We start from the raw sequence: 14920 nt of genomic DNA on the forward strand, positions 1-14920 counted from the left end.
ACAGTGTTTTTGTCACCTTCGAATATCGCCTACAAGTTTCATAAGTAGCATAGTATTATTCAACCACTGTCTCGTTAGCAGTTAAAACAGTCCATGAAAGTGTCTAGTTCGCTCAAACAGCTCATTCTTGTGTTCACACACACACAAATCAATCTATCCCTGCTGTGCGCTGCGCACGCATAGGGTAATGAATCAATGCTTACCCTCTCTGGCCCAATGTATCTAGCAGCCCTGATCTCAGCCACTGTAGAATCACCAGCCTTTGACTTCCTGGGGGGAAATGTGATATAATTATAACACTTGCCACCATTTGAATTAACAATCAAAATTCTGAACAGTTGGCTAAAATTAGTGCTAAGGCATCATTATGCCTCGAGGCGTAGCCGCACGAGGGATACGGTAAAGCTGACTTAGTCTCATGAATCAGCCGCACCTTTGGTGTCAGTCTGAGCACTCTTTACGTGAAGTCATTTCACAATGGAATGTATACGTCACTGTACAAGCTAACAAAACCATAAAAATGCAACCACATCCGCTATCTCTGCTCAGCCACATCACTGCTTGCTGCTCAACCGCATGTAAAGTTTCACTATTTGCTGCCTCCTATTCAAGTCACCTGATGCTTGTGAGCAATCTCATTGGTCACGTTGGAAATCCGACGTGGCCCATGAGTTCATGTAAAGAGTGCTCAGACGGACACCAAAGGTGCGGCTGATTCATGAGACTAAAGCTGACTGTGTGTGTGTGTGTGTGTTCCAGCTGTAACTGCTCAACGGTTGCAATGCGACGAAAGCTAACAGCTTCTATAGGCTTCTAGCCACGTTCTCTTGGATTTTGATTCGTGGATTATCAAACTAAAGCTTCTTTCTCGAGTTATGGCTAGTTTGACTCACATTGAAGGCTGTTGCAGTCTCTTTAGAATCTTTCATAGCATCATCTGTCCTCACAAACTTTCTATTCAACATATGAGTTAGCCTTGCACTAAAGCGCTAGCTTTTTGTTAGCTACAATACTCAGAAAATATCTGTTAAAACAGCTAGCTAGCAGTAGCCATTAATTGTGAAATTGGACACACCCTTTAATTATTCCTGCGGATGTAATGCGCATGCGCGCTCATTCCCCACGTGTGAGAGAAAATAATATCCAAGATCCAGATCCAGATCCTCCTGGCAGAATCATTTTTGTCTTGAGGGCCTGGTAAGCCACAAAACACTACCATATAACATAACAATATAGATAACAATATGCATGTACACAGGTCTTTTCTTCTTAGATATTATATACACTGAACTACACTAACAGATCCTGGAAGAATAAATTTTCTTCTTTCTTGAGGTCCTGGTAAGCCACATAATACAATCAATAGATGCATGTAAATAAGTCTTTTCTTCTCAGTGACTTTATATAGATAAGCTAACTTTAATATGAAATTCATTATAGATATATAACACTCTAATACTTTTGAGCGAAAGCAAAAACATGGCGAGAGGCATTAGCACAGCGCCAGCTTGAACACTAGTTTTATATGCACCTATTCTATGTGTTTCAAACTATAGATGGGTCTTGAACCCTTAGAGAATCACGTGATTTTGTTTTTACAAGGGCGTATAAAGAGAAGATGCAACTGTGTACAATATATCGTATTATAAATGGGCGAGGGTGTATGTCTAAAAATAGTTATTGCACGTGCACTTTATACTCTAGACTAGCCTTGTGTTTTACTCCATTCCTAGTGGGAGGTTGGCTAACAATAGCATATCCTGCTGACTCATTAACAATATGACGCACAGTATAATTATATACATTGTGAGTTGCATGCCCTCTTCTCTTATTATGTATAAAGGCACTGCACATGCAGTTATGACTGTGATGCATTATCAGTACATACTTTTGTACAGCATTGAAAGTGGCACTGGTGAGATCGAGGATCCCGGCAGTGGGACGAAGCACCACCCCTACAATACCCTTGCTGAACCCTTTGATGGCACCCCACGCTCCTTCCTTCTTGGCACCTGTAATATGAAAGAAGAAATAATTATAACCTCTCACCACGGCGACGCATGATTAGTAGGAACACACCAACATTTCCCCACAAGCATCAATGCATGACAAAAATTATGATTCAACCCTTACCTTTGTACGGTTGTGTGATCACGCCAGTCAGTCCACTAACAAATCCCTGCAGGAATGCAAATGCATAATCAGCAGATACAAACGCTGTATTAATTAGTCAACCGACCACTAGATCTATGTATATACAGTATCACTAGGCTATATAAACTCCCAAAGATTCTTAACTGCATGTACATACATTGTACATTTAGCTTTTAGTCTAATGTATATGACAGACAACACTCAACATTCCGAGAGGAGCCTTATAGGCGGTGTTTTGTATGGGTTGACTACCTCACCTAACTGTGTGTGAATACATGTAAATATGCACATTGTGGTTAGGAATCAACTGTACACAATAGCCCATTGTGTATACAGTTGACTCCCAACCACACTGTGGGTATAGTAAGGATGTTTTAGGGTATCACAAGACATGCACATGACTAATGATATGATTTCAGCTCAAGAAAACCTACTTGTACTCAAGCATGGGTAAGCACTACGTATACATATAGCCAGAATCACACCTGCTGGGTGTCTCTATTCTATAGAAGTATTTTACCATGGCATTTCCATACAATTTATGCAGGTGATCTCTATACTGACGCAGTAAGTAGGACCCAGTTTAATCTGAACTGCACAAATTTGACAATAAGTGAGATTAAGACTATCAACTTGGCTAGAAGTATCTCTGGATTTACCTGCGTGCTGATCACACTAGTAATCATATGCCTGCTGGTATGGTACAAGTCGTACAAGAGCACTCTAAGAAGATTGTTCCTGGTATTCACAATCGACACGTTAGCCATTGAGATATTACTGGGACTCAACATAGAGCACTACTTTGAATACAAAGGGCAAGAGCAAGTGTGTTCTGCCTTAGGGTTCTTGATACAATGGACGGGGAGCATGACGTATTGGTGCAGTCTAGGTATTGTACTGGTACTGGCTATTACAGTCATTCAAACACTTCGCGGTAAATCAACAAAGTGGAAAAAATCAACTGAATTTCTGCTAGCCCTGTCTATAATCATACTGCCGTTGCTACACACATGGCCACCATTTTTAAGCCAAAATTATGGACTAGAATTTGCATATTGCTGGATAAAAGAGAAAGACAACAACTGCTCCATTGTGGGAGAATCTGACCGTTTGCAATATTTCATTATCTCACAAGTAATCGAATTGATTTGTGTGCTGATAACAGTTATCCTGGCAGTATTATATTGCTTATTGAGGTGCAAATACAGACATATTGGTACCGCCCAAGTTATGACTCTACTGTGTCAAACGCTACTGCTAATGGCTTTCTTAGTTTGTCATTGGCTTTGGAACGTGGTAGCTCGGGTTATATATAAGATACCAATAAAAGAATATCCACAGTGGCTGTATACAGATGCTATTCCAGTTCCATTTACATACCTAATCGTACCGTTCGGATTTCTTGTACATTTGTACGCTGTTAGACATTCTGGATGTTGTGTGAGCATTTCAAAATGTTGTCAAAAAAATCAACCTAAACATCACCTGTACACAGTTGAGAATAATCAGACAAGTCCTACTTCCCACCCTGTTGAGGTACGAAGTGATACTTACTGGAGTGTGCCTTATACTAACGAGTTTACAAATGTGGTTTCAAACACCGAACAGGACTATCTACTCAAGATCAGCACTTCAGACATGGGATATGGATCACATGCGAACTCATAGTAATTATTAGTTCAATTGTTATACAGCTAATAAAGGTATTGCTCCAAAACAATAAATACAATCGTTTCCAGTCTAGATAGCTATTATATATTTATTACATGACTTTCTCGATTTTTTAATGTCTATTCTACATATGTAGGTTATACACTCAAATGTAATCAACGTTCTCAATTTTATATTTTGCTGCTAGTTGCCTTACTGCTCTTTTTGCGGATTCAAGTGCACTCATTATCCAGGCAAGGGAGGAAGCAAGATGTGCGCCAGCAAAGTAGATATTGCCTTGAGATCTGATCATGGACGCGTGTAATGCTTGAAACTGTTCTGGTTTGTAGAATGTCAAACCCCACCAATTCGCCTCGAATGCTTCTTTGAGATACTCACTTCCATCAGCTTTGCCTCCTGCATACTCTGCCGCCACGTCTACTTCTGGGTAAAGTACCTGTAAATTATACAAAGCTGTTCTGATTTTCTCCTTTTTGGGCAAAAGACGCCACTGCATTGAATCACCAGCCCAGTTGTACACGTGCAGTACTCCTTTTCCACCTTCTCCAACACTGTAGTCAGGGTACACCACCCAACGAATTGGCAAGTCTGTAGTTGATTGTCCTCCTATCGAAGGTGGTGTATTGAGGTCGTTGCGTTCCCAAAACCTGGTACAAAATCGCAATCCAAGCTTGCTAACGCTGTCAAAAGAGGATGTGCGTAATACTTGCTCAAATTCAGCTCCAAAGTACGGCCTTTTTGTTATCATTCGTACAAAAGGAAGAGGAATGGCTAAAATCACAGCATCGAACTCCTCGTAAGAAAGGTCTATACTGAGTACTTTGGATTTGAATAACCTATCACCACTGTGCTATCCATTTGGCTGAGAGATTCAACTCGAGCATTGAAACAAATTTCACCCTTTTTTTGCTTTACCAATTCGAAACATAGGTTAGGTAGTTTTGACATGCCACCTTTAATGGTCTTCCATGTTCGCTTGAAGTCTGATATCCAGAATACCATTTCAAGCAATCCGCGGTCGAACATATTGCTTTGGCTGCACATTGCTTCCACATAGTTGATTTTTTGGAAACTCCATCCCAATTCTTTCGATACGTAGCTCCTAAAAGACATCGTTTTATATTTCTCAAACGCTTCATCAAAGCTACGATCTAAATCGTCAGAAACTCTTTTCAAGGCATCAATTAATGAACAGCTCGTTAGCATCACCGTCAGCGGCTCCTTCCAGAAATCCTAGTTTAGTATAATGCTTGGCAGCATATGCAGTAGACATAATGCTCCCATCCTTTTGTTTCGTGTTGTTGACGAACACTCGATTCCCTTCTGAACACACATTTCTGAAATCGATCAATTCAATTTTATTTGCAGGAAATGATGTTTGATTAGGGAGAACACAGGCCTATGCCCCGCGATGTTGGGAATCCTCATAGCACCTGCTTCGAAGTACTGGTTAGGCTCAGGAGAAAACTGATACGTAAATACTGCACCTCCAACTCTGTCAGACACTTCAAATATCTTCACCTTTACTCCTGGAACACTCTGCTGCAAGAGCAAGGCAGAATAGAGCCCTGACATTCCAGCTCCTACGATGCCCACACGTAGGGACGGTGGGAGAGATTCATGACAGAGATCTTTTGCTGGCGTATCGTAATTCCTACATAATCCAGCAGCTTTATCTAACTGATCCTGATAGCGATTGGAACAAGAAGTCATGTTGCGGATCTGCGCTAGCAATTAAGCATTGAATTGTCTGGCAAACACACACTACTTGTCTAAGTGGGTAATAGTGGTTAGAGGAGCAAAGAACAAAGCACTTAATATAGATTTGCCAAATCTATATTTAGTGCAGCTGTGCGTTTTCGCAGCTTCCTACACACATGGGCTTATCAGCTATTTAGAGCGCCACTATATGCGTGGTCAACAACAACTCTGCAGAGGTCTGGCTTCTCAACTAAAGATACTATAGGCTCTAACTAGGATTGGCACGACTTTTGTAGCTTTTCAGAACTTAGGAGGAGGTGGCTTAGCTTCGAATATGAGAAGGCGGCCATGAATAAGATGAGGAGGTTGGAACCACTTGCAATTTAAGGCCACTACAGAACTGAGATACAAATGGTGCTCCTGCGCTAGCCTCGAGACCATGAGCAGCATGATAACAAGGTCAGCGCTAAAGCAACTGCCTGGTCTCGAGGGTATTAAACACGAGAGAACAAATTTGTATCTCTGCTTCTTCAGTGAAATAAAATTTGACGACCCCCTTTATATACCTCTTACAGAAAATAAAAACTAGTAGCCTGCAAGATATAATATTCGCCGCAACAAACTAACACATTGCCGTCACTTTTGAGGCTAAGCCACCGCCAACAACTACACATGACTTTGGCACTACATTCACTTCTCAAAGTACACTGATATCGCAAATTAGTGACTAAGTAAGTTTCTTGATAGGGCCGTAGCCACCAGTCCGGTTCTCAGGCTCGACTTTTGCTACCAACTTTGAGAGGCTCGGGGTTGGCCTCAAATCATCAGCGCTCAAAGATAGGGACAGTATTCGAGAAATACATTGTGACTACATGCGCATATGCGTACAAAACAACCTCAGCTGCTCTGTCTTCTAAGTTATTGTCTTCTTAAATTTTGTACTATAATTATAGTCATGCATGGATGGATCACGGTTTTACTGAACTGTACTGAGCCGTGTGCACTCTCTCGGTTGTCTCCATCCTAATCTAAACACTCATCAAAAATAAAGCTTTAGTGGAACCATATAATATTATAGAAACTTTGTGCGAACAAGAGATGCTACGCACGATTCTGAAGAGACTGCATGCAACATGGATGGATCACATGCGCTCATAGAAATAGTTTATTCATTCTCATTATTATACAGCTATTAAAGGTACTGCTCCAAAACAATTAAAAAACACAATACAATCGTCCGGTCTACTGTTAGAGATAGCTATGTATATATTATGTGGATGACTGCTTCTGGATTTTTACTACATGTAGGTTATGCACTCAAATGTAATCAACGTTCTCAATTTTGTATTTTACTGCTAGTTGCCTTACTGCTCTTTTTGCGGATTCAAGTGCACTCATTATCCAGGCAAGGGAGGAAGCAAGATGTGCGCCAGCAAAGTAGATATTGCCTTGAGATCTGATCATGGCCGCGTGTAATGATTGAAATTGTTCTGGATTGTAAAATGTCAAACCCCACCAATTCATATCGAATGCTTCTTTGAGATACTCACTTCCATCAGGTTCGCCACCTGCATACTCTGCCGCCACGTCTACTTCTGGGTAGAGTACCTGTAAATTATACAGAGCTGTTCTGATCTTCTCCTTTTTGGGCAAAAGACGCCACTGCATTGAATCACCAGCCTATGCAGTTGTACACGTGCAGTACTCCTTTTCCACCTTCTCCAACACCGTAGTCAGGGTACACCACCCAACGAATTGGCAAGTCTGTAGTTGATTGTCCTCCTATCGAAGGTGGTGTATTGAGGTCGTTGCGTTCCCAAAACCTGGTACAAAATCGCCATCCAAGCTTGCTAATGCTGTCAAAAGAGGATGTGCGTAATGCTTGCTCAAATTCAGCTCCAAAGTACGGCCTTTTTGTTATCATTCGTACAAAAGGAAGAGGAATGGCTAAAATCACAGCATCGAACTCCTCGTAAGAAAGGTCTACTGAGTACTTTGGATTTGAATAACCTATCACCACTGTGCTATCCATTTGGCTGAGAGATTCAACTCGAGCATTGAAACAAATTTCACCCTTTTTTTGCTTTACCAATTCGAAACATAGGTTAGGTAGTTTTGACATGCCACCTTTAATGGTCTTCCATGTTCGCTTAAAGTCTGATATCCAGAATACCATTTCAAGCAATCCGCGGTCGAACATATTGCTTTGGGTGCACATTACTTCCATATAGTTGATTTTATGGAAACTCCATCCCAACTCTTTCGATACGTAGCTCCTAAAAGACATCGTTTTGTATTTCTCAAACGCTTCATCAAAGCTACGATCTAAATCGTCAGAAACTCTTTTCAAGGCATCAATGAACAGCTCGTTAGCATCACCGTCAGCGGCTCCTTCCAGAAATCCTAGTTCAGTGTAATGCTTGGCAGCATATGCAGTAGACATAATGCTCCCATCCTGCTCCCATCCTTTTGTTTTGTGTTGTTGACGAACACTCGATTCCCTTCTGAACACACATTTCTGAAATCGATCAATTCAATTTTATTTGCAGGAAATGTCATATTGAGATGCTTGATTAGGGAGAACACAGGCCTATGCCCCGCAATGTTGGGAATCCTCATAGCACCTGCTTCGAAGTACTGGTTAGGCTCAGGAGAAAACCGATACGTAAATACTGCACCTCCAACTCTGTCAGACACTTCAAATATCTTCACCTTTACTCCTGGAACACTTTGCTGCAAGAGCAAGGCAGAATAGAGCCCTGACATTCCAGCTCCTACGATGCCCACACGTAGGGACGGTGGGAGTGATTCATGACAGAGATCTGTTGCTGGCGTATCGTAATTCCTACACAATCCAGCAGCTTTATCTAACTGATCCTGATAGCGATTGAGCAGTGCTGAACAAGAAGTAACTGTCGCCATGTTATTTTGTTTAAGTATCCTGCATGCGTGTACTTCTTACACCTTGACACCTTCCGCTTCATAATGCTCATCAAATTTGAGAAAAGATCATAGAAACCACAGTGCAAATATTCATCACCCACTAGTGTTTACGAGGAAGCCATTCAGTTATTTTAAACCAAGTATAGATTAATAACACCATTTGCAGTTGCTAAGTACTGGTAACGATGATTTTCTCTACAAATTGGTTATTGCATACCGTAATAATTAATGGTTTTGGAGGGTAATTTCCGGGGGTAAAAACATTCGTGGTTGAACGTTAGTTTGTGGGATACATTTTCGTGGCGTGTACATGCACTGCAGGTAAAGGTGGCCAATAGTCGCTTCATTCGTGGGTAAGATTCACGAAAACCACGAAATTGTTACCCCTAACATGCTTATCAAGTGTAGTATTTGAAGCAGGTGTAAATGTATGTTCTTGTTGGGTTTGGAAGGGCTAGTTTGTAACTAATGCTTCTTAGCATGTTTTTGCTCAAACAGAATTGGAGTGTTATGGAAGAGGAGCTGGGAAACAGAAGTCTGAGACAATCTTGAAGGCTTATAGATATCTATGATGATAAAAGTTTAGTGTCAATGAAAAATATAAATAAATGGATCTGTGGAGAGGTTAAAGTTCACAATAGCCTATCAAGCATTCGTTCTGCCGCAGAAAATCATTGTGCCATCTAAGTATTTCTGCAATGGATGGGGGTCAGAAATATAGATTGCAGAGTCTTTACGTAATGCGTTGCAGCACCAATCAGATCGTAAAGTACTACATTGTTGGCTTCCTTTCTTCAAGTGGCTTCTCAGCAACAAGCTGAACTCCTCGGGGCCATTATTAACAATATTCATAGTAGTACGCAATGCAGCAGAACGAATGCTTGATAGGCTTGAAACCCGTCCTCCGAGGGCAGGCCACACCACTTTGCAGCTTTTATTTTCCTTGTAGCTATTAAAAAGGTTGGAACCCATAACTATATTATAAGTTTTGTACAAACAGAAATGCTACGCACGATTCTGAAGAGACAGCTTTAGACTAGTTTGCAAGTCCACGAATCAAATCCAAGAAAACGTGGCAAGAACTTATATGGAAGCTCTTATAACCTATATGGAAGCTCTTATAGTATTCGTCGCATTGCAATGCACAAATGACACATACACCCACATGTGGTCACTACCACAAACCAACACCATGTGAGACTACACATATAAGGGGTGGCTAAGCCAAAGCCTTGATTGTAGTTAGCCACTGCAAGTACTACATGTATATAGATCTACAGTCATGGATGGATCACAGTTTCTACTGAACTGTACTGATCTGAACGTCACTCAGCTGAAGACTATCAACACAGCTAGAAGCCTGGCTGGAGCCGTGTGCACTCTCTCAGTTTTCTCTATCCTAATCTACACACTCATCAGAAAGGCTTTCTACACAGTGCTTCAAAGACTGTTCATCTACCTTGTCCTGGCTACAATTCTACAAGAGGCATTAATTGCTGTTAGTTTCGAGCATCAATTTCAGTATCCAGGGCAAGACGAATTATGCACAGCATACGGTTTTATTATACAGTGGTCTGGTGTGGTCATGTTCAACTTTGCTTTGGGCATAATGCTATACTTACTGTATCTTGTGTACGCCCAAGTTCGAAGAGAGCTGTTTGCAAGACTAACTAAGTCATACAAAGCAAAGAAAATTATCGAGTGCACCTACGTTTTGTTTATTCTGCTATTCCCACTTACTTATCTATGGATACCATTCCTACATGACAACTATGGACTGTCAGGCGCATCTTGTTGGATGAGAGCACTGGACGACAATTGTACTAATGTGGGCCTGGTAGATCAGTTAGTTTTTGCTTACGGAGCGTACGAAGGAGTGGGGCTAGTTGCTATTTTTGTGACCCTTACAATTTCAATAGTCTATTGCAGAGTGGCATACGCTTACCCGGATGCTAAACGATTGATAAGACGGACCCTATCTTTGACTGGTTTCTTAATTGCTTATGTTGTGGTGATAAGCATTCCATTGGCTATTCGTTTGAACACTGGAATAACAGGGTCAAGACAACATTTCATATTGTGGATCACATGGGCAATCGCAATACCAATTAGTCACACAATTTTTATCTTTGGTTTTCTGTTCAGCTTTTACACCAGAGCAATTTGTGGATGCAAAAAAACAAAAATGAACACAACTCTTTGTGGATGCCTAGAAAGAGGCAGCTCATCAAAAGCAAGGACAAACATACTGACAATTGATGCCACAATAAAACCATCAGAGCGTGTTTCATTTCCTAGTGATACTTATTTCAGTGTCCCGTACACAGGTGGATTTACAGATGTTGAGAACAATCCACTCGTGCTCAAAACGGACAAGGACAAGGACACAGGATATAGTACATGTAGTAACACAGACAACAATGCTTTATTAACTTGATTAATTACCTAATTAGGCTAACTATTATGAGAGCATTATTGTAGATAATGTGAAAATTTTTAAACCTTGTTGATTTATATGCGAAAACGTTTTGCACACGTACATGTATGTGTACATATACTACACCTGACCAACCTTAGCGGCTCCTTCTAAGCTCTGTCCCCAAGTGTCCGACCGTCTCCTGTCCTCCTGGAACTCATCGTCCCCTGTCATTTTGGCCGCAATGTCTCCAATGGCTCCAGACACCTTCCCCAGGGCACCACTTAGGCCACCTAGGTATTTGAAAGTTAAAAATTGGTTGAGCGTAATTATTATGAATTGAGGTCCGCCAGTAACATGTATAGATGTACATATATGCATCTTAGACAGCTATATACATAGCTACAAACTCTTTCCAGAATATTTGTGCTCAGCCTAAAAGGTCAATATAATCATTGGAAAAAGAAAAGGTTTTTTTTTATGTCATTGAGTGTTAGCCATCCTTACCAATAGTGCTACTAAAGAATTCACGTCCACCTAGAGCAAGACCTTCAAAGAACTCTCCTGGGCCCAGGACAGCACCCTGTGCGCATGTGTAAGCATCATACTCACAACTGAATGCAATTCGTATATATCGCATTCCAGCAATCTAGACAGGTCTAGACATGCTTACGGGAATCCTAGCTACAGGATGTACTACATTATGTATACATGGGAATCCTAGCTACAGGATATACTGTATTGTGTACACGGCCCCAAGGGAATTCTTCCACCACACTTACGTCACCACTAATTGACCATTGGTCAACAGCTGTAGAATACATAAAATAACGAGTGTTGCAAGCTGCGCTGTGCTAATGCCTCTCGCCATGTTTTGCTTTTGCTCAAAAAGTATTAGACTAACTCATAAGTTGAATAGAAAGTTTGTGCGAACAGATGATGCTATGAAAGATTTTGAAAAGACTGCAACAGCCTTCACTGTGGTAAAATTAGCCATTACTCGAGAAAGAAGCTTTAGTTCGCTAATCCACAAATCAAAATCCAAGAGAACGTGGCTAGAAGCCTATAGAAGCCATTAGTTTTCGTCGCATTGCAACCGTTGAGCAGTTACAGCTGTAACAGACACACATGCAGACAGTAAGCTTTACCGTATCCCTCGTGCGGCTATGCCTCGAAGCATAATAACATACAGCCCAATTAAGGCATTCACAGATTTCAAGGTGTTTTTCTATTTACCGAGAAGTAAGCAAACAGAAAGGAGCCATGCTTGGCGCTACTAAGACTCCAAAGTGACGGTAAAATCACGGAAGCTGCTCTCCAAACAAGATGGCTAAGCCTCCATGGGTTCATGGGTGTGGTTTAGATACATTTTTGCCAAGAAGAGCTTGCAATAGCAGCAAGGATATCGAATGTACAACACTTGGTACCTATAGGAAGCTCGTGAGCATCTGTAAAAGATACCCAGCTGTTGTTGTTTATGATTATAAAACTAATGTGTGTCCGCGTCAATTCTTGTTTAGTATCTCACATAAATTGTAAATGAATACAGTAACACTATAATTATACCGCATAAATTGCTCAAAGCGCTATTATCCGTAAGTTGCACAACTAGGTTCATATTCTGAGTACCTGGATTGGATGATAGAAGAGATTGATTGTACCGTCCTTGAGTCCTTTAACAAAGCCGACTGGATTTCCCAGCACCTCCAGCCCCAACACCACACTGTACAGCTGTAGCACAGCCTAAGGCAAGAAACAAACGAGACAAAAATTGAAATAACAACGTGCAGTATACGTGTTATACTGCATGCATGTAGGTACACGTGCATGTGCCTATAACAAGTATAACAAACACGTAATTTGCTAATATAATCCTGTTATTAATTTATAGAATTTGCAAATAATTAGAGTGATCGACTTACCTGCTGTGTGTAGTGTTTCTGGATCCTACTAAGAAGGCCAGTTTGAGTTAGTGCAACCTCATCTAGCTCAAAATATCCCAGTCTGCAAATGGAATTCATTTGGCTGTCAATAAGTGGTCCACACACCATGCACTAGAGATATGTTTATGTATAGTACTTACGTATAGAGCTGGCACATTAACGGATTGAACGAAGGTATAATATTATAGAAAAAATGAGCCGAAATATAGTTTATCAAGTATACACATTCAATTTTGAATGAGCTACATGTATAAGTACAATCGAAGCAATTCACCTATCATAACACACAGACATGCACTATGTACCGTATATATAGTGGGTATATTTCGAGGGTATAAATGTTTGTGGTTTTCGCGGATTAGGCATGCATGTACTGCGAACATTTATAACCACAAACTTAATAACCGCATATATGCATGCTGCAAAACGCGCTATTCCATGAAAATTAAATCCGCGAAAACCTTTCTAAAGGCATTTCTGCGAAAATGAAATACACCCGCTATACGGTATTTAATCTATAGGCAAAATGTATTAATATCCTTTCTTACCGTAATTCAGCGTCCTTTGTTCGTCCCACTAGAAAAGCAAACTGAGTGAATGCATTGAGCACTGCCCCGAATACAGAGTTGGAGGAGCTGTCTTTATGCTCATCTGGTTTGTAGGATGCATCTCGATCCAGGTAAAAGCTTAGGTGGATCTGAGTTAGGTGCATGAGAGATAATCATGCATAAAGAATATCAGAAAAGGTCATATCTTTCTCCTACGACATGCATGCAGTGCTACATGCATTGCTACTGCCCTCAAAAGCGTACATAGATTATAAAGGTACATGAGCTAGCAAATAGGAAGTCATACAATAGTGAAGCCACAGATTTACTAAAGTAATGAAGTTTTGCGATGCAGAGGACTATATATACCATCTAGATAGGGGATTGCTAATTGTTTAGTGGTATGTCTGACAAACTCACGGCAAGTGGAGAAAGATGAAGAAACTTGAAGTAGTTTCTTGTGGCAGCCGCACTGACCTACATACACACACAGTCTTATACATGCGTGAAATATACCATTTCATTTACCTGTTCAACTTTCGATTTCTCTAGTGGAAACTTTGAGATTGATAGGTCTCTTTCAATGCCTTCAATCTGTATGATGAACACATGCACACAATGAAATTCAATCCATGCATGCAGACTCAAGAGGTCGAAGTACCAATGATGCTATGCATGGTCATTGCATTGTTATCATTATAGAGGGAAATGGTATAATTATAGCACCGAATCACCTCCGTTACTCCTGATGGTAGGTTGGCTAAAAGGTCAGCAATGGCCAAGATGAAGTTCATGTCTACGTTCAGTCCAATCTCCTGAATCAGAACCTGAAACAGCCTGGGTGCATGGAATGGGGACTCACACATGTACTATTGTGCTTATCATATAACGTCATAGAACGCATAATACAACGAACAACAGTCCAGTTTAGAAATGAGACTAGCTAGACTATAGTCAGCAGGGCTGCATCCAGGATTTTGGATCAGGGGGGTGAATTAGGCAAATAAAAAATGTAGAGGGGGCAAAGTCATCATAATTATAGCAGTACGAATGTCTGTTAAGGAATCTGCCAGATCCTAGCCTAGGGGGGTCGAAACTGTTCCCAGGGGGGGGCAAAATACCCCCCTCCCCCCTCAATGCAGCCCTGGTCAGTATAGTTAGAACTGCCATCACTTGTAATGTACCAATAATCCTAGCTAGCATGCAATGGTACAATCCTATCTACAGAAAGCTGTTAATTAAGTTTGTTCACACATACCTGTATTATAAACTGACTGGAATGAAAATTCAATAACTTACTGCACTTGCTTGACGTTTGACTGTGCACTGTTTCTGAGTATCATGCTGCTCTCAATGAAAGGCTTGGGCTCTTGAAATGTATATAGACAATATGAAAGATAGATCAATGTGGTAATGCGCCGCTATAACATATACTCACCGTATTTAGAGGCAATAGTGGGAGGAGTGGGGTACGCAAAGAGAATTATCGGATTGCTTGTGAAAAGGAGGTGATTATCAATCTGAAAAATTAACGGTTTAGTCGT

The 14920-nt window shown here is 40.8% G+C and overlaps 3 protein-coding genes across 6 annotated transcripts in view; 2 read left to right on the forward strand and 1 right to left on the reverse strand.

The window, feature by feature from the left end:
• The window catches only part of LOC135343079 (intermembrane lipid transfer protein VPS13C-like), a 142039-nt gene that overhangs the window by 2012 nt on the left and 125107 nt on the right, over nucleotides 1-14920 (reverse strand). For all 3 annotated transcript variants that reach the window (XM_064540029.1, XM_064540028.1, XM_064540030.1), the window contains 13 exons: nucleotides 14815-14896; nucleotides 14676-14745; nucleotides 14111-14213; nucleotides 13905-13970; nucleotides 13797-13853; nucleotides 13377-13525; nucleotides 12808-12889; nucleotides 12515-12628; nucleotides 11393-11468; nucleotides 11042-11178; nucleotides 2134-2179; nucleotides 1889-2012; nucleotides 204-270 (listed from right to left, as the gene is read on the reverse strand). In XM_064540029.1, the coding sequence (XP_064396099.1) occupies nucleotides 204-270; nucleotides 1889-2012; nucleotides 2134-2179; nucleotides 11042-11178; nucleotides 11393-11468; nucleotides 12515-12628; nucleotides 12808-12889; nucleotides 13377-13525; nucleotides 13797-13853; nucleotides 13905-13970; nucleotides 14111-14213; nucleotides 14676-14745; nucleotides 14815-14896 (1173 nt within the window). The remainder of the gene's footprint in view (nucleotides 1-203; nucleotides 271-1888; nucleotides 2013-2133; nucleotides 2180-11041; nucleotides 11179-11392; nucleotides 11469-12514; nucleotides 12629-12807; nucleotides 12890-13376; nucleotides 13526-13796; nucleotides 13854-13904; nucleotides 13971-14110; nucleotides 14214-14675; nucleotides 14746-14814; nucleotides 14897-14920) is intronic.
• On the forward strand, nucleotides 1936-4000 carry LOC135343096 (uncharacterized). Of its 2 annotated transcripts, none has more exons than XM_064540048.1 (2): nucleotides 1936-2067; nucleotides 2702-4000. In XM_064540048.1, the coding sequence occupies exons 1-2, from the start codon at nucleotides 2061-2063 to the stop codon at nucleotides 3820-3822; spliced, it is 1128 nt and encodes a 375-aa protein (XP_064396118.1). In that variant the 5' UTR covers nucleotides 1936-2060; the 3' UTR covers nucleotides 3823-4000. The 2 variants fall into 2 exon arrangements, with proteins under 2 accessions (XP_064396118.1, XP_064396119.1); XM_064540049.1 differs by lacking the exon at nucleotides 1936-2067 and adding an exon at nucleotides 2103-2604.
• On the forward strand, nucleotides 9666-10970 carry LOC135343095 (uncharacterized). The gene has a single exon (XM_064540047.1). The coding sequence runs from the start codon at nucleotides 9752-9754 to the stop codon at nucleotides 10904-10906; it is 1155 nt and encodes a 384-aa protein (XP_064396117.1). The 5' UTR covers nucleotides 9666-9751; the 3' UTR covers nucleotides 10907-10970.

The sequence above is a fragment of the Halichondria panicea genome, chromosome 10 (assembly GCF_963675165.1).
Source record: "Halichondria panicea chromosome 10, odHalPani1.1, whole genome shotgun sequence".
Lineage (NCBI taxonomy): Eukaryota > Metazoa > Porifera > Demospongiae > Suberitida > Halichondriidae > Halichondria > Halichondria panicea.